Source organism: Dermacentor silvarum, chromosome 2 (genome assembly GCF_013339745.2).
Source record: "Dermacentor silvarum isolate Dsil-2018 chromosome 2, BIME_Dsil_1.4, whole genome shotgun sequence".
Taxonomy (NCBI): domain Eukaryota; kingdom Metazoa; phylum Arthropoda; class Arachnida; order Ixodida; family Ixodidae; genus Dermacentor; species Dermacentor silvarum.
The window spans coordinates 64,376,479-64,401,558 of record NC_051155.1 but is presented as its reverse complement, the minus strand read 5'-3'; the positions used below and the strand labels follow the sequence as shown (position 1 = coordinate 64,401,558).

The 25,080-nt window shown below is 47.1% G+C and overlaps 1 protein-coding gene across 1 annotated transcript in view; it reads right to left on the bottom strand.

The window, feature by feature from the left end:
• The window catches only part of LOC119440096 (2-amino-3-carboxymuconate-6-semialdehyde decarboxylase), a 46,599-nt gene extending 22,042 nt beyond the window's left edge, over positions 1-24,557 (bottom strand). The window contains exons 1-3 of the mRNA XM_037705035.2: positions 24,518-24,557; positions 8,495-8,544; positions 6,926-7,162 (exon numbers count right to left, since the gene is read on the bottom strand). Of these exons, the coding sequence (XP_037560963.2) occupies positions 6,926-7,162; positions 8,495-8,544; positions 24,518-24,557 (327 nt within the window). The remainder of the gene's footprint in view (positions 1-6,925; positions 7,163-8,494; positions 8,545-24,517) is intronic.
• Between the last annotated feature and the right edge of the window lie 523 nt (positions 24,558-25,080).

Genomic DNA, 25,080 nt, shown 5'->3' with positions numbered 1-25,080 from the left:
GTTATGTCCCATGTAGAACTTGTAGAGTCTGCTGAATGAAACCAGCACCTCGTGAATCTGTTGAGTGAGAGATGTGTAAACTTGGTCATTTCGTTTTCTTTCTAAAATTTTGCATTATTCGAAAGCTTTTATATATCTATTGCAGCACCTCATGCACCTCAAGATTTGCAGTATTAAAAAGCTTTTATATATCTATTGCAGCACCTCATGCACCTCATGCGTGCGGTGCTGTGGTGCATGAGGGGCTGCAATAGATATATAAAAGCTTTCGAATAGAGCAAATTTTTAGAAAGAAAACGAAGCGATCAAGTTTGTACATCTGTAACTCAACAATGAAAAACACTTTCACAATTTTGTAAACTGCATCTAATAGTACATCTCAGGCGGGCGAAAGGGATTAATTTATATATGAATTTTGGCCGCTTTAGATGATCTAATCGATACAGTTTTCAAAACTGCGATGTCTGTTTTGGTGCAGATTTACGGGTTTGTAAGCTTCGTGCTTTTTTGGGGGGGAACACACCATTTTGTAGCATATTTTTTAAAAAATATCCAGAGCTCAAATGAAAATTCCTCTTGTAAAGTCACTAAAATCTATTTTGTTCTTCTAAATGCAACAAAATTCATTTTAAACAGTCAGGAGGATGCCCCATAAAATCGTTTCTGCGTTTTACATGTATTTGAGTAGGCGGCATCGGGAGATGGCTACGAGATAAAGGAAACGAAACAAATAGGCACTAAATGGTTTAATTTGCATCAGAATGTGTTCTTTTCGTGATATTTTATTTCTTCGTTATTAGTCATGCGAATAGGAACGGTTGTCATCATGGCTTGGCGACTAGACGCCGAAAGTTATTCTCATGGTAGGTAGGTAGTAAACTTTATTGAGGCCCTGAAGTACATCGGTAAAAAAACTATGGCATAGCTAACGCACTTGTTGGAATGTGGGAAAGGAAAGCTAAAGCGAAGATTCCTTGGGGTTAGAAAGAGCGCATGGGGTGCGTGATCTTCATGAATGGGATGCAAGTGAACACGCGGGTCTCCAATATCCCTTTCAGCAGAGAAAGATGTTCGGGCTGGTCAGGGCAGCACAACCCGTTGCTGCCAGACAGACATTAAATTAGACGCAATTTCAAGGAGATTTACCCATTGAGGAAATCAAGCGTTGCCCTCGTGTTCTCCAGGAAGAGCTTCTCCGAGTAGATACACTGATGACGATCGTAGACCACTGCTACGTCGAAACGAATGCACAGTCTATCGCACAGACTACATACACTGCGGATGTGGTCCTCCACGATGTACAGTCAACCACAAAAGTTTGCGGACCACGCGAGCGCGTGCCAGACTGCCTATCCGCGCCACCTAGCGGTACGCCACCTAGCGGCGACAGGGGCGCTCTCCCGGATATGAGCCCTCTTGGTACTCGCCTGCCTGTTAATTTTTTATTCCCGTGCATGACATTGTTAGTTCGTTGTGTTGACGCAGAGCGCTGTCTGCGATAAGACCGCCACATATCTGGCTTGATAGCAGTATCGGAGCAATCACTGCAACCTTTGTCGACTGGTGTGCCAGTGGGTAGATAAGTTTCACGAAGCGCTGCGACGATTTTTTTACGCGACGTTTACTGGCGCACTTTGGTTGGCAGCATCTTGGTCCAATGAGTGTTGCTGCTTCTGCGTCTTGAGAGAAAGGGTAGGGAGGTGTTTCACTGTCATCAAAATAAAGAAAAAGCGGATGCATAGAAAATTTTCTTTCACACATAGGCGCATCTTCGCATCAGTCGCTGAAAACGTAGTAGACTTGCTTCAGGCCACGTGGTGATTGCCTATTTGGAAAGATGCCGCTGCGTGTTCCACTTGACGAAAGAAGGCACATTGTGCGTTTATTTATAGAGGGAATACCTCAGCGCGAAATCTGCCGCCGAACCAACAGGAGCCGGACTGCCGTGAATAGGATTATTCAAGCTTTCCGCGACGATGACAGATTCACAGATATGGAGCGCAGTGGGCGTCCACGGGCCACGACTGAGGAAGAGGACCGCCTGATTACGGCCGCCATCGTGGCTGATCCTTTTCAAAGTGCAGAGGATATCCGAGAAGCGCTCTCGCTCACGGTATCGTCTGAGACTGTAAGAAGAAGGCTGAGTGAGCTTGGCCTGCAGTCTTTCGTAGCAGCACAGAAGCCCTGCCTCTCAGACAGCCAGCTACAAGAACGACTCATGTTCGCTACAGCAATGAAAGATTGGACAACAGAGAAATGGGGCGATGTCATCTTTAGCGACGAGTCAACTTTTTCCACGCGCTGGGACCAACGGAAGCGGGTTTGGCGTCCACTAAACTGCAGGTGTGTTTACAGTGTATTGGCAGTTAATTCACGAAGCTAATTCTGCATCACAACATGTTTCACGTAAAATGAGCTTTTGGACATTACGAGATTTTTCTGTAGTGGTATTATGTTGAAAACATTAACGATTGTTTCATAGTACTACTTACTCTGAAGCTAATTAAAAGATGCCAGTGGGTCTTTCAGTATTATCTAATGATGTTTGCACGTTTTCTATTGCAACTCTATAACAGCATTATAAAGTTCATACGCAAGAGGAATCACAACATTTTTAGACGCGCCGCTGGAACCCAATTGTATGCTATTTCTTGCAGATATCTGCGTAATTACACACAGAGTGTTCTATCCAGTGGACGGTGTTCCGTGAGCGTGTGGGGAGCAATCAGCAAAGATGGCCTTGGTCCCCTTGTGCGTCTGGAAGGGCCCTTCACTGCGTCACGGTACTGCGACGTCATCACTAGACACCTCGTTCCGTATGCGCTGGACGGTCCCTTCAGCGACGGCTGCTATTTTTTTCAACACGACCGCAGCCCGATCCATAAAGCACGTATCGTCCAGTCATTGATAGAAGAACATGCTGTTTGCCAGCTTGAGTGGCCTCCATGTGGCGCCGACTTGAATCCCATAGAAAATGTCTGGGGCATGTTGAAGAAACGGCTGTCCACACGAGCCAACCGCGGCCGCACGGCCGATACGCTGTGGCAAGCGATCGCACAAGAATGGGAAAGCCTGCGCGGTCGACCGGAGATTACTGAATCTTTGTACGAGTCGATGCCCACACGCATCAATAAGGTGCTAGAAAACGGCGGACATTTCACTTCCTACTAGATCATTGAGAGACCTATGTTTCATGACACTTCTGTAAATGTCTTGTGAATAAATTCATCCCCTTTAGATACGAATTATGATGCACTGTCTGCAAATGCGTCAAATGCGCATGGCATCATTTCAAGACGCTCACTATTACATTCCAAGAAAGAAGACGAAGCAATGTGCTGTTTTGTGCGAGTTTCAGTAAAAAAATAATTAGCGTATAACTCATTATCTAATTATTCTGAAATCCGTCAGCTTCAATGCTTGCATAAAAAGAATCAACTATTAGGCCCGAAACGCATGCGCACTTGCTTTTTCGGTTGTATTCGTGTCGACCGGAGAAAAAAAATACTCTTGACGTTGGTCTTGGAACGCGGCACGTCGAACGATTGTCTAACATGGTAGTGTCTCCAGCAAAGTGATCATCTGCAGCAATACGCAGGACAATGAAGTTAACTGACCGCTAGTTGTCCCATCAGGAGGCGGACACAAATGTGCACACTGAGTTTTAGGTCATTTGAAGAAACACGTGGCGTGGGACGCGCCTCCGAAGTTCGAGTCCCCAAACGAGGACGCCGTGTCGCAAAGGGTTATAAAAAGAGTCATCGCACCCGATTATTTCTTATTTTTCTAAATGTAACCACTATAGCAGCGCGGTGGTTCGGGCTTTGCGCAGCAAAACCTGGGCGCAGGCGATCAAATCCCGGCCGCTACTGTCACTTAGCGATGGGGGAGGAACGGAAAAATTCTGCCTACTGACTAAGCATCTGTGTCCCATGGCTGCCTCACCGCTCACTCACGCACTCACGAAAAAAAAAAAACAGCGTGGCTACGCGAAAATAGAACTGATAACAGCCGAAGAATACGCTGTCTGATTACTTGTACCGATATTCTGCTCTCAAAATATAAGCAAGTAGCCCTGGCTAACAAAGAGCGCGTCACGTTGAAAGAGATAGATAGAAAATATTTGCGCACAGTGCGAAAATAGACAGGCCATAGATTTAAGGAGGGATGCGTCTTCAACGTAGCGCTGCTGTCGATCGCTGGTGACGTAGCGGAAGTGTCGCGAAGAGGCTCTTGGCCACGCGCTCGCGTGGTCCGCAAACTTTTGTGGTTGACTGTACTTCGCTAAGTAGCAGTTGGCAGATGTGAACGACTGTCGTTGTTCTGCCCGTTCCTGCTGTTTAGCCTGAATAGTCTTCGCACGAAGTTGTTCCTGATCTATCGCCGATGTTCTGCAACACTCGGCCTGACGTTTCACTTCGGGTCGAGCTTCCAGTTCTTGGTGGTACATCGCTAAACGTACGCGCCGATAGGCTCCACATTTTGCTGGAAGTTTATTTTGATCCGTGGGCAATGTTAGGTGGCGGAATGCTTCACGGTTTGCTTGGAACTTTTGCTAACGCTAAATACTGAGTTCTGCAGCGTGCCTAAGCCGAGCTTGCTCGGCGCGACACTTCCTCTGTGCCGCTATACAATTTTTTGTGCGCTTCCTTTTAGGGTTACCCTATGTAAGAAACGTAATGCATGTCCTTTAGAAATCCGTTTATCTATACCGGTAGAACGGCTACGCATGCATGACATATAAACCAGACCTACCTATTCCCATGCATAGTACCCCACACCCAACGACACCCTGCACGGTGTCAATCTATCAGTTCACAAATCCTGCGTGCATGTTTCTCTGACGCAGTGGCCCGCTCGTACACGTAGTGCTCTAAAACATCTGGCAGTGTTTTGCGGTCTCCCGAGCTTGAAATATTTGGCGCACAGGTTTCTCTCACCGAACGCCCCAAAGCACCCCTTCTCCAGCTTAAGAGAGTAAGAGAGAAACGAATCTCTCCTACTTGTATTGTCCTGTATGAAAAAACCAGTCATCGACGCAAGAGACGGGAGTTACGCTACAATTTCAAAGTTTTGCGAAACAACACAGCTTCCACGTCCATAAAATGCGCACAGTTGTCGATGATCTTGCTATATGTCGACGTGCAAGAAAACAGGCCACGACGTGAAGCTTTTGCTCGACCCCCTGGTGATAATCATTCCTTATGGCATTCCCAATGAATCGGGGTGGCGAAAAACAGCCACCTAGCTTGCGTGAGCAAGCCAGAGTTTACTGCATATATTTCAGTCTAGCATTTTACCTATCCCTGCATAATCATTTAAGGTTACCGATTCCTGTAATGATCCCTATCTCTTTCCTGCTAGTTTCTCACCAGTGCTCTAAACGTCTCTTCCTCCTCTCCCCGCTGGCCAATTAACTTGCTTTGATCATTAGCTTTGACTTCCAGCGCTTCTGGAAGGAGGACGTTCACACGGTGTTTGCTGGGTAAATATCTCGGTATTTCATTACTACGTGCTGAGTCGTCTCCGTATTTTCTCTACAGCAGACACATGTCACATGCTTTTGCGAATACTCGCTCCTGTATGCTTCTCTCCCCAGAGAGCCAGCTCTGACCTTCGAAAATATACAACCCTTGCAAGGTAACGAGCATTCGCGGGAAGAGAGAAATGGAGAGCTGGAACAGCTGAGCCGCTTGCTGCCGTGAACGAGTTTGGCCGAAGTTGCCATGTGGGCGCACTACACCTTCCGATGCGTCTGAAGTCAAAGGAATTTTCGTTCCTTCTTTCATCTAAATTCCCCAACGAATAAAAAAGAAGCACCGTCCAAGCACTCCGTGCAGAGGGTTTACCAGCGAAGCTGAAACGTGCGGCCCCGGTGTTTAGCAGTGGGTTAATCCCGACGCTGTATTGAAGCGTTTCTCAATTATTGGTTACATGTTTGTGTTTTTAGTGGAACGCAAGCGCCAATAGCAGGCGGATGCTGCTAACGCTAACGCTAACCACGACGCCGAGCTAACTCGAGATATCGAACGCGTGCGACAACGGCGAGGCGAGGAAGTGGCGTTGCGGGCAGGTGGTGTCACGCTGAAAAGTGGGCCGATCCTGGTGATTGTGCAGAAAGGGTCCAAGCTCAATGGCACATACCAGGGACAAGAAAGCAAAAAAGAAGGAAAAGAAATGGAGGAAGGAATACAGAAAGAAATAGAGAAAAAAAAAACGAAGGAAATCACGTGCGGCGCACATCCCGCATTGGACATGCTACACGCGTGATGACGCGCGCGACCAATCAGGTTCGTTCGGTGTGTCGCGAGGCCCTAAGGACATGAAAGGAAAGCGGGTTGGCGCGTGCTCTACCGGGCTTCCCTCGCCTCAGATCAGTTTCGGCGAACAGATGGGAAGGACACGCGTGTTGCGTTATGCAAAGCAGCAAACGGCGTTTGATGAACGCCCGCGTGAACTCGCTCGGGAAAGGGATCGTCGTCGACGGGCCGATTCTAGCGTGAGGGCTTCCCTAGCCGAGGCTCGCCGTCAGCGAAGAGCCGACGATTCCGAGGCGAGGGCTTCTGAAGCCGATACGCGCCGTCCGCGACGATCAGAGAATCCCGAGGCGACGGCTTCCGAACGTTACCATGACGAAGGTCAGATGCACACCCGACAGGCTTCGCTTGCCCCATTTTCTGGACAGGGGAAGGGCTGGTTACATTTCCCCTAACTTGCCATAATACGTGCCTACAGTGAACTCGGCATTTTTCCTTCACATGAGGCCGCAGATGGACGGAAGCGCGCATGTGATTAGTCTAGCCATCTGGTTCCAGTTGTAAGCAATACTTGCAGGAATGCGTCCATACACCGAAAAAAGATCACCAATTGTATTATGAGGGGCGGAATTTCACTCACTCGTGTCGATACCACGAGACTCGCTCACCTTGTAGAAAGGGTCGAGTGCTCGATCGGCCAGCGTCCATTCGTTGACGTGCGATCCGACGATGACGCCCCGCATTCCCAGCTGGGTGACACACCGCTTCAACTCCTCGACGGCCCGCTGTGGGCTCTGCATCGGCACCGTGCACAGACCGACGAACCGGTCGGGTCGCCGCCTAACCATCGAAGCCACGAAATCGTTCTGTAGCCGGCTGAAGTCCAGCGCGTCATCTGGCTTGGCCTGCGAGGTCATTTCAGCTTAGACGGGCTGCTGTCGTCAGAACCTTTCTTTTGCACTTATCACAGGAAGATGCATACTATTAAGTCAATAGAAATTGTAACCGCAATATTGAAAATCCATTTCATTTATTTCATTAATTATATACCCTAAATCATCGAGGCATTATAAAGAGAACTGGGGCAATAACAAATGTGTACAATACTAAATACGTGGGAAGATAGAACTTGTATAAAGAATAGACACATTGCAGCATATAAGCATTAATATGAAAAACTGAAAGTGAAGAAAAACGTACAGTAAGACCCATTACAGTAATAAATATTACCACCGTAACCTAATCAGTATCGTTGGCTTTACCCACTCCAAGTGTTCGTATCCTCTAAAAATACACAAATTTTGCTTGAACAAAGCGCAACTGTTAAGAATTTTGCTGAGAGTGCAGTGTCATAGTATGAACTTGACAAATCAGTAAGCACTTACTATCCTCGTATCTTTCTTTTATTCTCACGCGTATTTTGTTGAAACAGTCTATTGGCACGGCATTATGTTCGCGCAACGGTATCAGCCGAATCGAGCATGCATGGTGATTATTGCCTCGTACCTAAGATTTTATTCTTGTCCAAAATATAAGCCAACACGTGATGTTACCAACTGCATCAGCTTCACTACGTTTATATGCTGATCGCAACGCAGTCCTTTCAGTTCATGGCGGTGGCCCTATTCCCACGCAGGCAGCTACTACAAGAGTGCACCATGCACCGATAGTTCTGCAACATTTGAAGCGCGCCAGCTGTTCGAAATTTAGCCGCTGGCCACTACAGCGCTCCTAAGAGTTCAGAATGCTGTGAATAAACAAATTATCTACAATAATTCGCCCATTCACACGAACATATTACTAGCGGCAACTGCGTAGTCTACCGCGGAGGCCAGGTACTAAAGAGTTCGGCTAATGAAAACAAACTGGTCCTCAATCTGCACTTAAGCGGCTGTAATGCAATTCCCGCCTCGCTAAGATTCGCTAATTGTTTGCAGACCTCTGCGTTAAACTCTTTCTCGGATTGACTGCCTGCGAACTTTCTCCTTCCACATGCACCGCCATTGCGTCTCCTCTTCTTTCACCAATACGCGCCGCCCACACCCATCTAAGGAGCTCGGGTGCACCCAATGCACGCGTTAGGGGCGTTTTTGCAACTTGACCCCATCGGAATGTGGCCGCCGCGGCCGGGATTCGATCCCGCGTCCTCGGGTTTAGTAGCGCAATGCCAAAGCCACTGCGCAAACGCGGCGCGTTACGGGACCACTTCGATTTGATAGGAATAGGGGCGCACATACCCAATAGCTGAACAGTACCGGTGTGGTAGACAGAGCTTGAACTGTGACACCTGCACAAACATACAGAACGCGTCCTGAGTGTCTCGACATATTTCGGAGTGCTTTCTTTTGTTCGTTCTTTGTTTTGCGACAATTTGGCTCTCGTGACGCGCAGAGTAATTTAGCTCGTCACCAGAGCGTCAAGTATACATCAGCAGATGACATACGAGGCGTTCATCTTTATTATATACAGGGTGTTTCAGCGAACACTTTCAAAATTTATTTAAGGTTGCCTGTGGCAGATAGCCCAATTATAGTTCATGAGCTGGTCTACTCGAAGAGGCGGACATTACTTGCACAAAAAATTGCAATGCATGATCGACTAATCAACAAAAAATGTGGTTGATCCCTCTTATATAGGAATCGGTATAGAACACGAAAGTGAAACGTGTCTTCACAGAAGTAGTGTAATGTTTATTGCACATTGATATATAATGTCTATTGGTGTTTTGTGGCTAAAGCGCCCTTAGGCGTTGATGCACCCACGCTGACGCCTGGTGGCACGTCTCCTCCATCACGACTACCAACGTCGATGACCATGAGCAACCGTCGTGCATATGGAAGCTGCACTACGCTGCACACGCTAGCACAACGCGAAAGACGAAGCACGTAACTGACACACTAATACAACGCGCAAGACAAAGCACGTAACTGAATCGTCACCGAGTCAAATCAGCGCGTACAGCGCGTCGTAATTGCAGCCTCCGCGATCAACTTCAGAAACATTTTCAGAGCTAATTGCGGAGGCCACGCTCCGCTGTGCTGAGTACGGTGAACGCCACCTAGGTGGCGTTGGTAGTGCTTCTTGATGCCAGCGTCCCTTCGAATGCTGGCATCGAGGCGTCGTAGTGCTGAGACCACCGAAGCGTTCACTGTCGGTGCGCGTTAGTGTCATAATGCAGTACTTCTCTTTTCTGCTCGTAGGCGGCGGCACCGCCCCGAGCAAGAGCGCGGGTACACGGAGGAGTGTTAGATATATAAGGCGCGTCTGTGTGGCTCTCTGCAAATGCGTTTGTGGCGCAATGGGTTAAACGCTCGGCGATCTATCGTCGCGGACCGAGAGGTCGTGGGTTCGATTTCCAAATTTTGCATGTTTGTGGAACTTTTTCTTCCGGTTTCTTTCTTTGTATTATGTTCGTGTACATTGTAAGCTGACGTATTTCCGTGACGGAAATACGTCAGTGAAGTCTTGGTGGACCCCGGCATAAAGCACTTTCGTGTTAAAATTTACTAACTACGTTTTAAACTAGTTACCTGATGGCCCATAGTGCAATTTACAAATTGTAGTCGTGGAGTTCGCAAGGCGGATCCACTTGGGACTAATTCTCAGGATGACACCAGTTTCGAAATAATAATTCCAGAACTTTGCGGAGAAATGCTTTGACGTTCCAATTAATTTTGTGCTTCAATACATAAAGCGACGTTTTGTTAAGCAACTAACTCGAACGCCTATGCATTTCTCCGAAAAGTTCGGGAATTAATATCTCAAAACTGGTGTGATCCCGAGAATTAGTCCCAAGTGGATCCGCCTTGCGAACTCCACGGCTACAATTTGTAAATTGCAATATGGGCCATCAGGTAATTAGTTAAAAACTTAATTAGTGAATTTCTGTTAATTTTCCATTATGCATGTCAATTTATTGTGCAAGTAACGTCCGCCTTTTCGAGTAGACCAGCTCATGAACTAGAATTGTGCTATCTGCCACAGGCAACCTTTAAGAATTTTTGAAAGTGTTCGCTGAAACACCCTGTATATATATATAAAGAAGAGTGTTAAGCTTCACAACCAAATTATAGGACAACAGAGCTTGTACGTGTTATGTGATCACCTTCAGGACAAGCCCGTGTCATTTCTATGCGGAGTGCCGGTGTAAATAATCTGAAAGTTCAAGTATGCTACCGAGGTTTCCAGCTATAAGTTGTCGAAGGAAGACAGTAGAAGACCATGCAAAATGGAAAAAAAAATCTGCAATAAGAATAAAAATAGCGGCAATTGGGCCCTGGAACACGCGATGAGAAAGGAAACGTGAATTATCGGGAAAATGTGTAGGAAAAGATGCGAAATGAAGATTACGAAGGCGTTACGCTGGGAAAATATTCCTCAACTGTACTACGTAGCAAGGGGAAAGAAACTCGCTTGCTTTCTTCTGTAGCCATGTGCCCTCACTTATTCGCGGTCGTGCTGGCTGGACGCAGGTTGCAATAAAGAGTTTGTGGAGAAATGTGAGTTCCAAACTAAAAACATACTTACGCAAAATAATAATTATATATATATATATATATATATATATATATATATATAATTTATTTTACCCGCGCAAAGATTTTACCAAAAGCCAACAGAGGGCGCCGTCTGCGGATGTTTGTGCAAAACTGTTCTGTCGTCGCCAAAGTGCATGCGTGCTGTGAGGATGAAACTGGCGACAAGGCGGTGGCGTGATGACGTTTGCGTAACAGACAGGACACAGGTGCTAACTGTTAAACGCTTCTTCAGCAGAAACAAAACATGAACACCAGCACACTTGAACACATGGCAGATCTTGTCATTTGTCCTACTGTGCTCATGTCTTTTTATTATTATTACTATTATTATTATTATTATTATTATTATTATATTCTTGCCCTGTAGTATATATATGGTTATGTAATCGTGTCAGGCTGAATTTGCAACCTTCTGCAAAAGCAATAACGGGCTTTCACTGAAAGCCAGCTATATGGCTGAACTTGTGGCACTGTTTCCGAGGGCTTAATTTGATTCGCCAGGTACGGCGCCAGTTTCATCATAGCCACACAGCACTGTGGGCTGGCAGCAGCCAGCCCACAGTGCTGGCTGCTGTACCCGTGTAAACCACACGGGTACAGCGCAGACGGTGCAACTGCCAACCGTAATAGAAGCGACAAATTCCCGCAGTGCGAGAACGCTATAGAGTCGCGGTAATGCCAATAAAAAAAAGGACGCTCTGTTACGAGAACGCGACAACAGTGTCTGAAAGGGCATTCACACACGTGAAAGTTATCGCGCAGATGGGCAGAAAGATTATCTTTATTGAAGTCGTTTCTCGCGATCTTCACCTCGGTCCTCCCGCAACCTCCAACGTCAAAGAGTGCGCTAGTTGGCTCCGTGTGATTCAAAATATAACAGCGCGACATTCTGACGAGGACAAAATCGAAGAACACACAGAGAAAGTCAGCGCTTGCTCTTCGGTCTGTCTGTTCTTCGGTTGTTTGTCCTCCCCAAAAAGTCGCGCTGTTATACTTTGAACCACGCGACCTGCAATTTGGGCATTCGCGTCCATCGGCAGCCACAATTTTCGCTACAAGACGGTTCCACTAAAGAGGTAGCAGCGCGGGTCCACCAACTTGAACTATCTTGATTACTGATTCGAATGTCTTACAATGTAAAACCCGTGATGAATGGACCAACCTATATGAGGTGAGAATGAAAAAGTGGACTTTTTATGTAGTTAACGGGGAGAAAAGTGACGAAGTTTAGCGAGAGAAGGTGCTTCGCACATCTCATCATTAAAAAAGCCCTTGGCAAATGGTATTATCTCTGGCACGGACCCTTATGGCACGGACCATAAAAAGTGGACTTTTTATGTAGTTAACGGGGAGCAAAGTGACGAAGTTTAGCGAGAGAAGGTGCTTCGCACATCTCATCATTAAAAAGCCCTTGGTAAATGGTATTATCTCTGGCACGGACCCTTATGGCACGGACCATAAAAAGTGGGACTTTTTATGTAGTTAACGGGGAGCAAAGTGACGAAGTTTAGCGAGAGAAGGTGCTTCGCACATCTCATCATTAAAAAAGCCCTTGGTAAATGGTATCTCTGGCACGGACCCTTATGGCACGGACCATAAAAAGTGGACTTTTTATGTAGTTAACGGGGAGCAAAGTGCCGAAGTTTAGCGAGAGAAGGTTGCTTCGCACATCTCATCATTAAAAAAGCCCTTGGTAAATGGTATTATCTCTGGCACGGACCTTATGGCACGGACCATAAAAAGTGGACTTTTTATGTAGTTAACGGGGAGCAAAGTGACGAAGTTTAGCGAGAGAAGGTGCTTCGCACATCTCATCATTAAAAAAGCCCTTGGTAAATTGTATTATCTCTGGCACGGACCCTTATGGCACGGACCATAAAAAGTGGACTTTTTATGTAGTTAACGGGGAGCAAAGTGACGAAGTTTAGCGAGAGAAGGTGCTTCGCACATCTCATCATTAAAAAAGCCCTTGGTAAATGGTATTATCTCTGGCACGGACCCTTATGGCACGGACCATAAAAAGTGGACTTTTTATGTAGTTAACGGGGAGCAAAGTGACGAAGTTTAGCGAGAGAAGGTGCTTCGCACATCTCATCATTAAAAAAGCCCTTGGTAAATGGTATTATCTCTGGCACGGACCCTTATGGCACGGACCATAAAAAGTGGACTTTTTATGTAGTTAACGGGGAGCAAAGTGACGAAGTTTAGCGAGAGAAGGTGCTTCGCACATCTCATCATTAAAAAAGCCCTTGGTAAATGGTGTTATCTCTGGCACGGACCCTTATGGCACGGACCATAAAAAGTGGACTTTTTATGTAGTTAACGGGGAGCAAAGTGACGAAGTTTAGCGAGAGAAGGTGCTTCGCATATCTCATCGTTCAAAAAGCCCTTGGTAAATGGTATTATCTCTGGCACGGACCCTTATGGCACGGACCATAAAAAGTGGACTTTTTATGCAGTTAACGGGGAGCAAAGTGACGAAGTTTAGCGAGAGAAGGTGCTTCGCACATCTCATCATTAAAAAAGCCCTTGGTAAATGGTATTATCTCTGGCACAGACCCTTTACATAAGCATGTGGAGCAGGGAGCCTTTCGCGATTAAGCGAATTCTTACTTTTCATACCAATGATTGAGCGACCCAGCGATTATTGTTTGCCATTAAAAGGAATAAACGCCGACTAACGTTAATATACCACTAGAAGCGACGTTGAAACTGATTTTCAACTCATGTGATGAAACTGCCCGTTCCGTCATGATGCTTCGGCCCCGAACGAGGAGTGTTCGTCGGACTCGATCCAGTCCTTGACTAATAATGTCGCAGTTTCGCCCGAAAGGCGAAGCATCATTTGCGATAGCAAATTAGTAGAAATCTATACGGAGTAAGGATAGTGGTTTTATCAGCTGTATAAACTTGGACATGCAGCAGCAGCAGCAACGCACAGAACTGTTGTCGACGCCATCGGTGTTCTGCCCGCGTTCACACCGAACGCGCTCGGCATTGGTGACTGTTGCCGCTGCCTCTGGGGGCGGTTCGGAGGTTTTCGACGAGATCAGAATGGGCCGCTCGTCGAGCAGCGTCGGAAATCTTACCAACTTTTTAGCCTCGCAATGTTTTGTAGCGTTAGCTACACTGGCCTAGCCAAGCCCGTTTCGCGCGGCACATGAAGAGCCGTGCTGCGCATGTGCAAGGATCAGTGATGTCACACGGCTTGCGCACCGGCGCCACCGGTGCCGGCACCTCTCGCGCACTCCGCCGCCGCCGCGCGCGATTCACCGCCGCCGGTCTGCGCATTCCAGAGGAGTGACGTCGTAGCCGTGGTAGACGCACTGGCGCCGGCGCGCGCTCGCTGTGTAGTCGCTGTCTGACACTGCGCTGGAGCCGCTGCGCTTCTGACTGGCGTTTGCCAGTGTGGTATAGCCATGGAGAAGGAGAGCGCAAATGGTGCTCAACAGCGCAGAAGAACGGAGAAGCTTGACTCATCGGATCCCGAAGTAGTTGCCTGGCAATTAGCGGTTGAGCGTAGGAGGAATGAATACATGTGCCACATAATACGTATACCGCGTCTGTGTCATTGGAGCAGCAGTAAGCATGACAATCAAGTTAATCCTTGACAATCTAGACAACCAGGAAAGCTAAGAATAATCAGCTGAACCTTTGCTAACGCTACGTATATCCTGGCATAGCCGAGCTAAGCCACTGCAACTTTTTATATAAATACGCATTTGGTGCCGCAGCTAAACGTCGCCTCCCCTCCCTCCCTCCCGTCCCCACATGGCCTTTCGCTCGATAGAAGGCGCGTTTGCTCTCTATACATGTATATGGTGATTGTAAAGGAAGAAAGAGACACTTAATTATGCAGCCGTTCAGGGAGCACGGCGCTGAACGCGCGTTTGCTTTCCGACGTGCGTTCGCTCCCCGTGAAAGCCCGCGTCTCTCGCCCCCTTTCACTCGCCATACAGCGTCCGGAGCGGGGTGACGATTTCATCGCCGTAGACGTCATACGGAACCTCACGGCGACGGCAACGGCGACGATGACGGCGACGGCAGAAATCTGCTTTGGAGTGTCCATATAATTGCTCTCGCAATAATAATGGGACCATTAATGACTTGGCCAGGCTGATTTGTGGACGGTTTCATTGAAAGGCATAGCGCAACCCGGAAAGAGTTAACGGGTGTCGTACTGCAAATCGAGGAATACGTGTATCAGGAACCACCGTCACTCGTTTTGCAGATTTCTTGTCAAAGAGGCTCGTGCGCAAAAATGAAATAATTAAGGAGACTCTAATGTAATAAATACAATCGAACTGGAACTATAGGAAACAGAAGGCATTTCAGTACGAAGTCAAAGTTGAACAGGATACTGAAATGACAAACTGTAAAATATACTTTTTAGGAGGAAGATTAACAACAACTAAAAAAAGAAAGTTGTCGCAGTTTCACCTGAAAGGCGAAGCATCAATTGCGATAGCAAATTTGTAGAGAGCTATACGGAGTAATGATAGTAGCTTTATCAGCTGTATAAACTTGGACATGCAGCAGCACCGGCAACACGCAGATCTGTTGTCGACGCCGTCGGCGTTTTGCCCGCGTTCGCACAAAATGCGTGCGGCGTTGGTGACTGTTGCCGGAGCCTCTGATATAAATAGGCACTTGGTGCCGCAGCTAAACGTCGCCTCCCTTCCCCCCCCCTCCCCCCCCACGGCCTTTCACGCGTCGGAAGAAGGCGCGTTTGCTCTACATATTGGTGATTGTAAAGGAGGAAAGAGTCGCCTACTTCTGCAGCCCTTAAGGGAGCACGGCGCAGAACGCGCGTTTGTTCTCCGCCGTGCGTTCACTCCCCGTGAAAGACGCGCCCCTCGCGCCCTTTCACTCGCACATACAGCGTTCGGCGCGCGGCGACGATTTCATCTCCAAATGACGTCATACGGAACCTCACGGCGACGGCGACGGCGACGGCGACGCCGACGGCGACGGCGACGCCGACGGCAGAAATCTGCTTTTGAGTGTCCATATAATTGCTATCGCAATAAAAAAAAAGATCGCCGCATACAAAGACGTTCCTCTGAGCACAAGAGAGAAGAAACAAGAACGGTGAGGGGTATTAATTAATTATGGGGCTTTACATGCCAAAACCACCATCTGATTATGAGGCAGGCCATAGAGGGGGACTCCGGATTAATTTGGACCACCTGGGTTTTTTAAAGTGCAACTAAATCTAAGCACACGGGCGTTTTCTGCATTTCGCCCCCATCGAAGTACGGCCGCCGTGGCCGCGATGCGATCCCGCGACCTCCTGCTCATTATCCCAACACCATAACCACCCAGTGACCACGACGAATGAGTATTCCTCATAGTTGCTTGTACGTTAGTTGACATTCTTTTAACTTTAGTTGTCACATTTGCAGCCAATGACGTGTACAGTAAAATAAAGAAAATGAACACAGAGTGGACTTTCTTGAGTTTATAATGGCTGCAGCAGTAAGAAAGGTCCTACATAAGATTCCTTCTAACATCGTTACCCGAGTTTGGTACTTATCAACTGAATTGCGATCATCAAGGCCCGCAAGCTAGTTAAGCTCACGTCAACGTATTAAGTTGATATCGCGTATAAGGAATCCATTGCCGCTTCTCGTGATTAAAAAAGCAGCCTATGGACTGAAATACCAATCCTGCAGGACTGCCCCCTGCAGCGTTCGCTCAAGAAATGCGAACAGAAAGCGGAAGGAAACACCAAGGCGTAAAAAAAATTAAAAAAATTGATTGGAACGTTGCCTCCTCCGGAAATGTCTCTTCTATCTAAAAAGAAGTTCAGTGACCCAGCGAAGTACCCTAGTAGAAATCTTGCTTCCATTTTACAGCTAGACATATTAAATTCGAAAAACTGAAGTCATAGGACCGACTCAGGAACCTTATCCAGACGATAAGAAAAGCTTTGTGTGAACTGTAGGTGCAAGATATGCGTCATAGCTTGGGGGTGACATTGGTTAGCAGAGTACGTAGGAGACTGAGCTCATCGTTTAGCGAAAAGGTAAAAATAGAATTACAGCTGTGTATACTGAGAATCAGTGACGCGATAGCTGGCAAAGTATGATGCGAAGTATGCATGCCTTAGACTGCTTCGTGCGGTGTTTTTTTTTTTTTTTGCACGAACTTTCTCATTTCTAATTTCTTTCACTTTCTTATTTTTCATTTATTAGACCAAATCTAGAGTATGCATGCACATCATGGGATCCTTACACTAAGTCAAATATTGCGCTTCTTGAAAAAATACAAAGAAAGGTTTATATTTCATAAATTGGCAAGAATGGACTCTCCCTATAAAATTATTACAGAAAATTCCATACCCGCTCTTGAATCACGCCGAAAGCAGCTAAGGCTTGAATTCCTTTCCCTCCTTCTCAACAACAGGCTTAAAATGAAACCATCGACTTACATAACGCCTGCAATGACACGGTACACAAGACAGCATCATCCGGACTGACTAACACCCTATTATGCTCGAACTGATACGTTTAAATTTTCTTTTTGTCCCAGAACAATATCAGACTGGAACGATAGTTTATAGACACAGTGTGACTAAATATTGTATAAATTTGTACTTGCTTGTCCCTAATTTGTTCTCTTTATTGTATGTATTCTGTTGCCCCTCTGCTTGGACCGAAAGGTCTGCAGTATGTACTAAATAAATAAATAAATAAATAAATAAATAAATAAGTGTGACCAAGCGATTTCGTTTTGTAAAAACAGTGTGAGTCTTATTCGCTTTTGGAAGCCGCGCATGCCGGTTTCGAGTGACACGCTTGTTTATTGCGCAACACCTTCCGGTTAGGGACCGACTTTCGGTTTGTTACAGAGATGGGACTAAATGAAATATAAATCATTAAAAAACAGGTAGATATCGATGGTTTTAATTATGGTTGATGATAGATATGACATCAGAGTACAGGCTTAGTACAGCAAAGAACTAATTAAGAGTCAGGAATAATTAGAAACAATTAAGGAATGTCTAATTGCCGTACACCAAAGCGCACAATCATACACTTTAGACACCCACCGCATAAGTACAGGTTTTCGTTAAACTCCAAGAACATAAGTGACGCCATCAGTGACGTCATAATTAAACCAGGTGTACGCGCTCATAATATTTAAAATAAAGTCGTAGTTTCGCCCGAAAGGCGAAGCATCAATTGGGATAGCACATTAGTAGAGTAAGGATAGTATCTTTATTGGCTGTGTAAACTTCGACACGTTCGCTTACTAACTGAATTAACAAGCATGGTGTCAGCGCGCACAAGCAGACATGAATAGAATACGCTCGATGACCGCAGACAACCGCTGTCAAAACACTGGCGTGACCAAAGCGCGGCCGCAGCGAGCAAAGGTTCGTGCGGTCTATTGCTTCAACGGAAACTGAGTAGCGAAAGCACAGCGCATACAAAGGTAGGAGCCAGTGTGCAGATCGCTTTCAAGATACGGTGCCCGCGGCCGCCCGAAGCCGCGCAAAGTACAAGTACGCAGTTGCTAGCAGAGTAGAAGCCGCACCCCCTCCCTTCTACGCTGCCTTCCCGCTTTCCTCCTTTCACGTGCGAGATTGAGTCGCCATTTCCTCTTGCGACTGGCTGCAAGATACGCAGTTGGTGCCGCAGCACAACGTCGCCCCCCCTCCCTCCCTCCCATCCCCCCACGGCCTTTCGGGTGACGGAAGACGTGCGTTCGCTCTCCGCCGTGCGTTCGCTCCCCGTGAAAGCGCGCGTCCCTCGCGTGATTTCATTCGCACATACAGCATACGGCGCGCGGCGACGATTTTATCGCCCTTGGACTTTATACGGAACCTCACGACGACGGCGACGACGACGGCAGAAATCCGCTTGGAGAGTCCATATAATAGCCGTACACCAATAAAACAAGCTAATTAGAGCTACACACCACCTGACACAGAGTGAATGCCTGCCTAAGACACCGGAGGAGTGACGTCACTCCCTCCGCTCTCGCTTCTCCTCTCCCGGCGCAGACCTGCTCTGTCGCTCGCTTGCGCGCGCCAACTGCGCGCCAGTGCTCGTTGCATGCTCTCACGTCAGCGGCGGAAGAGCGCGTAATGTGCGCTTCGTGCGCCGTCCGCTAGGGGGCTACGCGTCGCGCCCTCCTCGCCCTCCTTCGCTCCCTCCCCTTCGCCCGGCGGAACTGGCGGTTTCCCGCCAGTTCCTCCGAGGTGCGAGTGGCACTAGCAGACACCTAAGTCAAGGATTAGTGTCGTTTCTCTTTTTTTTTCTTGTTTTATTGTTCCTCAGAGAAATGGTGCAACACACTCTGACGAATCGGCCAGGGATCGGGCAGCAGAAAAAATTATTAAGAGGAGCCTAAGTTGAAAGTAACTTGTAATTGTTAAATGACATGTCAAATGTTCCGCATATAAAAGCTCAAGTATATTATTGGGCACTCACTATGGTGAGGGGACCTGTCGTAATAGTGTATGCACTACTATGACGGGCTCGCTCGCCGTGTAGTTGCTAATGAGCTGGCCCCTATTTATTGCACTGCATCAGTACTTGAAGTTTTCTAGTAGAGTACCATTTATTGTCCCAAGGAAAATTGAGATGTGGGGAATAAGATTTGGACAACAATGATAGACTGCGTCTGTATTAGACTAGAATAGACTAGCAGTCTAGAATATACTGCATCTAAAGCATTGGACAAATTGGGTGTGGTTAGTGAAGAATAGACTGACAGACAATCGTTTAAAATTACGGCAGATGAGAGTGGTTACAGTAATTCACGTAAAGCTTAAGCAATTCCCGATAATTTAGCCTGAAAGGTGAGCGTGAAGTCAGGTGGTCGAATGGAAACGACTAATTCAGATATGGGGATACAATGCCAGCAGCTTCCTTAGCTTCACAGACGGAAGCTTCAGTCGCTACCATGGTATTTGTTTCTGGGTGTGCAAAGTGATCTTCCAAAATACCATTTAGGTATTGATTGGGCAAATGTTTAGCATTCTATGGAAAAATGTCATCAAATTCAATTTGAACCACTGGAACACAGGAGTTTATTAAGACCACCTCGCGTAGTTGAACTGTTAATGGAGCCAATAGTTTTCGCACGAAAATGACTTGAGGGGAACATAAACGAAACCATTCATTGTTAAAAAATGTGGCCGATTCAGTAATAAAATCATATTGTGACCTCCTCAGCGGGGATGCATATATATTCAGGAAAGTTTGGATATGAAGCCACATTAAAAGAGAAGGCAGGCGTGCTTCTTGATATAAGATATCGTTCGCGACTATTTAGGAAGCCCAAGTCAAAAAACCTTATGGCTCTCCCTCTAATATAACCAGAGGTCGAATTTTGTAAGAAGGTTCGCAAGAAAACAAAACGAAGCCGAACTCATATTGGGCGAACATACATATAGGTGATCATAACGAGGGCATGTCGGCGCAATCCGCATTTACGTTTGCTAAGCCTACGCAGCATTCCTGTTGCGCGTGCTCCCTTGGATGTAATTTGCTCGATATGCGGACTGCTGTTAGGCCTTAAAAATAAAATTCTGGGGGTTTATATGCCAAAACCACGATTTAATTATGGGGAACGCTGTAGTGAGGGACTCTAGATTATTTTTGTCTACCTGGGGTTCTTTAACGGGCACTTTCGACGTACGTCACATCCAAGTATTGAAGTGAATTCACTTGCCGTGCACGCTCTTGTTTATTTATTTATTAATACTGTCAACCCACAATGGGTCATTACAGGAGTGGAAAGTACAGAAAGAACAAACAAAGTGGTACATTCCTTGGCAGGTAGTGGAACATCATGTTACTTGGCAAAAGTAACATGGGGTATGGATCACAACATTACACTTGTATTACTTACTGTCTTCATAGTTCAACAAATATTCGGACGGATGAACACTTTCTAGAAAACCACTATAGAGGTATGCTCATGAACAAAATAAGGCCATAGGGGACCAATTATGTAAAATATATAGACTTAACCTTTTCCTGAAATTCACCTATTGATGATAGTTTGACTATAGTGTCTAGTAGCCCGTTCCATTCATTGATAGCCCTAGGGAAAAAAACTAAATTTAAAAGAATCAATAAAAACAGAGGGAGGGGGAACGTACATACTGTGCCTGTGTCTAAAATAGGTGTCTGGTTGGATGATAAAGTATTCGTTTTGATTTATGTTAACGAGATCGTGGATGACAAGAAAGAGAAATTTCAGGTAAAGTACGGAAACTTACAAGTGCCGAACAAAGAAACGCCGCAAGGGGCGATAGTCTCCCCGATTCTCTTCAACATCGCGATGCTAGCACTGACCAAAGAGCTGCGGAAGATGCCAGACCTAGGTTACGCCTTATACGCAGAGGACATCACCCGCTGGGCCACGAAGGGCTCCCTCGCGCAAAAGGAGGCGACCCTTGAGGAGGCCTCGACGGCCGTGGAGAGATTTGCGGCAGCGAGTGGGATGCGTTGCGCGCCCGAGAAGTCCGAGGTGATCCGGGTGCATGGAGGAGGAATCTACAAGACACCCGGCCCTATCGAACTCTATCTAGAGGACCACAAGATCTAGAGGACCACAAGATCACGGAAAGCAAAAAGACTAGGATACTGGGTTTTTGGATCCAGAGCAACTTGAAAGCCACCCACACCATCCAAACCCTAAGGTCCACCACCAACCAGATCTCGCGGATTATCAAACGAATAACAAGAAGCCGCAAGGGAATGCGAGAAGAGGACACGCTCCACCTCGTCCAGGCTCTGGTGATCAGCAGAGTAACGTTTAGCATGCCGTATCACTACGACTCGCTAAACAAACGCGACCAAGAACAAGTCGATGCCATCATCAGAGGCACGTACAAAACGGCCCTGGGTCTCCCTGTTACCACCTCAAACGAGAAGTTAGCGGCTCTCGGGATCCACAACACCTTCGCTGAGCTGTCGGATGCGGTTATGGCTTCGCAAAAAGCCAGACTACAGAACACGGCGGCGGGCAGAGCCATCCTCCACCGGACCGGCACGGCAACGGAGCTTCGTGCCCTCGATGGGCAACGATCACTCCCGCCCGAGGTCAGAAGCAAGATCACGGCGAACCCCATACCAAAGCACATGAGTCATGAACTCCACGAAGGACGACGCAAGGCGCGGGTCGACAGACAGCGCCGACAATTCAAGGGTGACCCGTACGTAACCTACGTGGACGTGGCGGCGTACCCTGCAGGGAGCCTCTTCGTGGTAGCTGCCGTGAACGGGAGAGACAACTCCTTAACCCTCGCGGCCTCCGTCAGACCAGAGACCCCAGCTGCGGCTGAGACCATAGCCGCGGCGCTAGTAATAAAGCAACATGCATGGGCAGGGAAGTTCATGTCGTTACCGACTCGCAACAGGCCTGCCGCAACTTTACCAATGGACGAACACCGGTGCTGGCGGCTCAGATTCTAGGCACGAGGCTACAAGAATCCCATCAAATCACGTGGACGCCGGATCACGCGGGACTGGAGGGGAACGAAAGGGCGAACGCCTTAGCTCGAGCGCTAGTTAACCGAGCGGGGCAAAACCAATCGTCTGATCAATCCCCACCCTTTACCTTTCTGCCCGTGCCATCAAATTACTGCGACCGACTCGAGATCCAGCGACTCAACCGCAGGATTTATCCTCCCCCTCACAAAAAACTCAGCACCGAAGAAGCAATAGCCCTCAGACTTATCCAAACAAACACATTCCCAAACCTACACAGATACAGCAAAATGTACCCACAAACATATCGCGGCATCTGCCCCTGGTGCGGCGACACACGCCCTACGCTCTTTCACATCTTGTGGGGGTGCGGGGGCAAACCTGAACATTTAAAGAGGCCTAACACGTCATTTGAGCGGTGGGAGGTACAGCTGACCGGCGATACCCTGGCGGGACAAGAAGCTCTCGTCCAGCAAGTACGTCGAGCAGCCATGGCCAGTGGAGTCCTGGAATAAATGTTTTTCTCTCTCTCTCTCTCTCACACGGGATCGCTTTGAAGGAAAGCAAGGACGGCGCTTTTGCTGATAAGAGGGAGGGTAATGCCATGCAGCCATATTTCAAGGCTACTAATTCATATAAGCACTGTAGGGTTTGTTACAATGTGTGAATATGTACCGATGCAGAAAGAAATGCGATGTCATTGGCCCCTACGTACACACATACTGTTGAAAAGTTACAGCAGTTAGTAATGCATTAAATGGTAATTATCCTCAACATTATCTTCTTAATTGTAGACGATTCTCATTAACAAGCACTCCCTGCAAGTTTCTTGAGCGCGCAATCTATTCGAACATCGTCTCTTTTCCAGAATCTAATTCATTCTTCAGTCCTTCTCAGCAAGGTTTCCAAAAAATTAATCCAGCGACACGCAATTAATGTCCTTCACTAACAACTTAGCTTCTTCCTTAGATAGAGGTCTACTAGTCGAATATATACTCCTCGACTTTGCCAAAGAATTCGACAAGGTCCCACATCAATTACTCCCTTAATGTAGATCCCAACATACCGAAGTGTATCGAATGCTTTCTCACTAACCGCGCGCAGCTTGTAACCGCGAATGATTCAGTGCAGCAACATTGTGTAGTTCAGTCTGGGGTACCACAGGGTCCTAAACAGCAACGGTCCTAAAGTGGAGACTTTAGGACCGTTGCTGTTTCTAATATATAATCATGACGTCCCCAACAGAATAAACTATTCAATTAAACTATCTGAAGAAGACTCTCTCTTTTACGGTGTTAAATTAACTTCACAAAACTCTTTTATTCTGCAGAGTGACCGTGACACGATTTGGAACTAGTATTCCCAGTGGCAAATGGTCCTCAACCTAACCAAATGCAAAGTAATAGCAGTTTCCCGGCATTCTAACCCCTCTAGCACTTTCGACTACAAAGTTAACGGAGTTACACTTGCAACAGTCACGTCGTACGAGAATTTTGGTGTCCACGTAGCTAATAATCTTTCCTGGCATGCACATGCCCCTAAAGGTATCAGCAATGTGAATAATACGCTGGGTTACATATGCAGGAATTTTTCACAGGCCCTCAACACTTAAAATTGCTTCTGTACAAAACACTTATCAGACATAAGCTAGAGTACGCCTCATCTGTGTGGGATCCTGCGCAACACATACTAGTAGGCTGCATTAAATCAGTTCAGAACCGACCAGATCGTTTCATTGTTTCAAAGCATTCAGGCACAGCTAGTATTTCTTTAATAAAGCTAGGTCTCGTCAATTTACAGGTCAGGTGATAAATATTTTGCCTCTGTTTCTTTCATAAAATTTTCCTTCAGAATAAAATATTACAACGCGAGTTTTTACAAGAACTACCATGTGTGTCTTGCAAAAGTCGAACCCGCAACCCAAGACGAATACGGAGAGGAACCCCCTTCCCTCATGCGTTACCTGCACTGAAGAGATTGTGATGAAGAAGACGTACACCATGCTCTGAAGATGACGCACACCACCAACAGTAGTAGCATCCGTGATGGCTACACAAAAGACGACGCCGAAGTTACGTTTCAGAGCGCTGCCCGACGTAACTGTTTAGCCGCCCGTTCTGCCCGTTCCAAGGATCAACATCTACGCCTGTTTCAATAAACATCATTTAAATTCTTGGAGGTGCTGGGTACGACCTGCGAAGCTTCCATCCTGGAACTCCGCACCCGTACGCATCGTCCCGTTATGCCCGAAGACGCAACCACGCCCCACCGTCCACGCCCCCGCCGTCCACGACACCTCCACCCGTCATCTGTTCCGGGGTGCCTTACCTGAGGGATCCGGTGGTCTTCAGCGGCACCGACGGCAGTGATGTGGAGGACTGGCTATCGACTTACGATAGTGTAAGCGTCCACAAGCGATGGGATGACACCGCTCAACTGAACAATGTCATCTTCCACCTTCGGATGTGGCTCATCTGTGGTTAAAAGCCACGAGCCAGATTTTTCCCACCTAGTCTGCATTCAAGGCCGTCCTCATAGATGTGTTCGAGTCCAAGTCCTCACTTTTTTCCGTCGAACGTAATTGCTGTTCTATCGAGGGGAGTCTCAAATCTTGCCCTTGTGGACACTGGTGCCGCCGTTTTGTGTAATAAATGACAAGACTCTGTCGCTCCTCCGGAAATTGACCACGCCCAGTTGCTGGAATAGCCCTCCGTACCGCAACAGCGCAGCAGGTTCAGACGTTAGCAGATTGTACGGCCCGAGTTGATGATTGAGGACGTGATGTACAATTATGGGGTCGTTGTGCTGCCATAAATTCGTCCCCGACCGCCA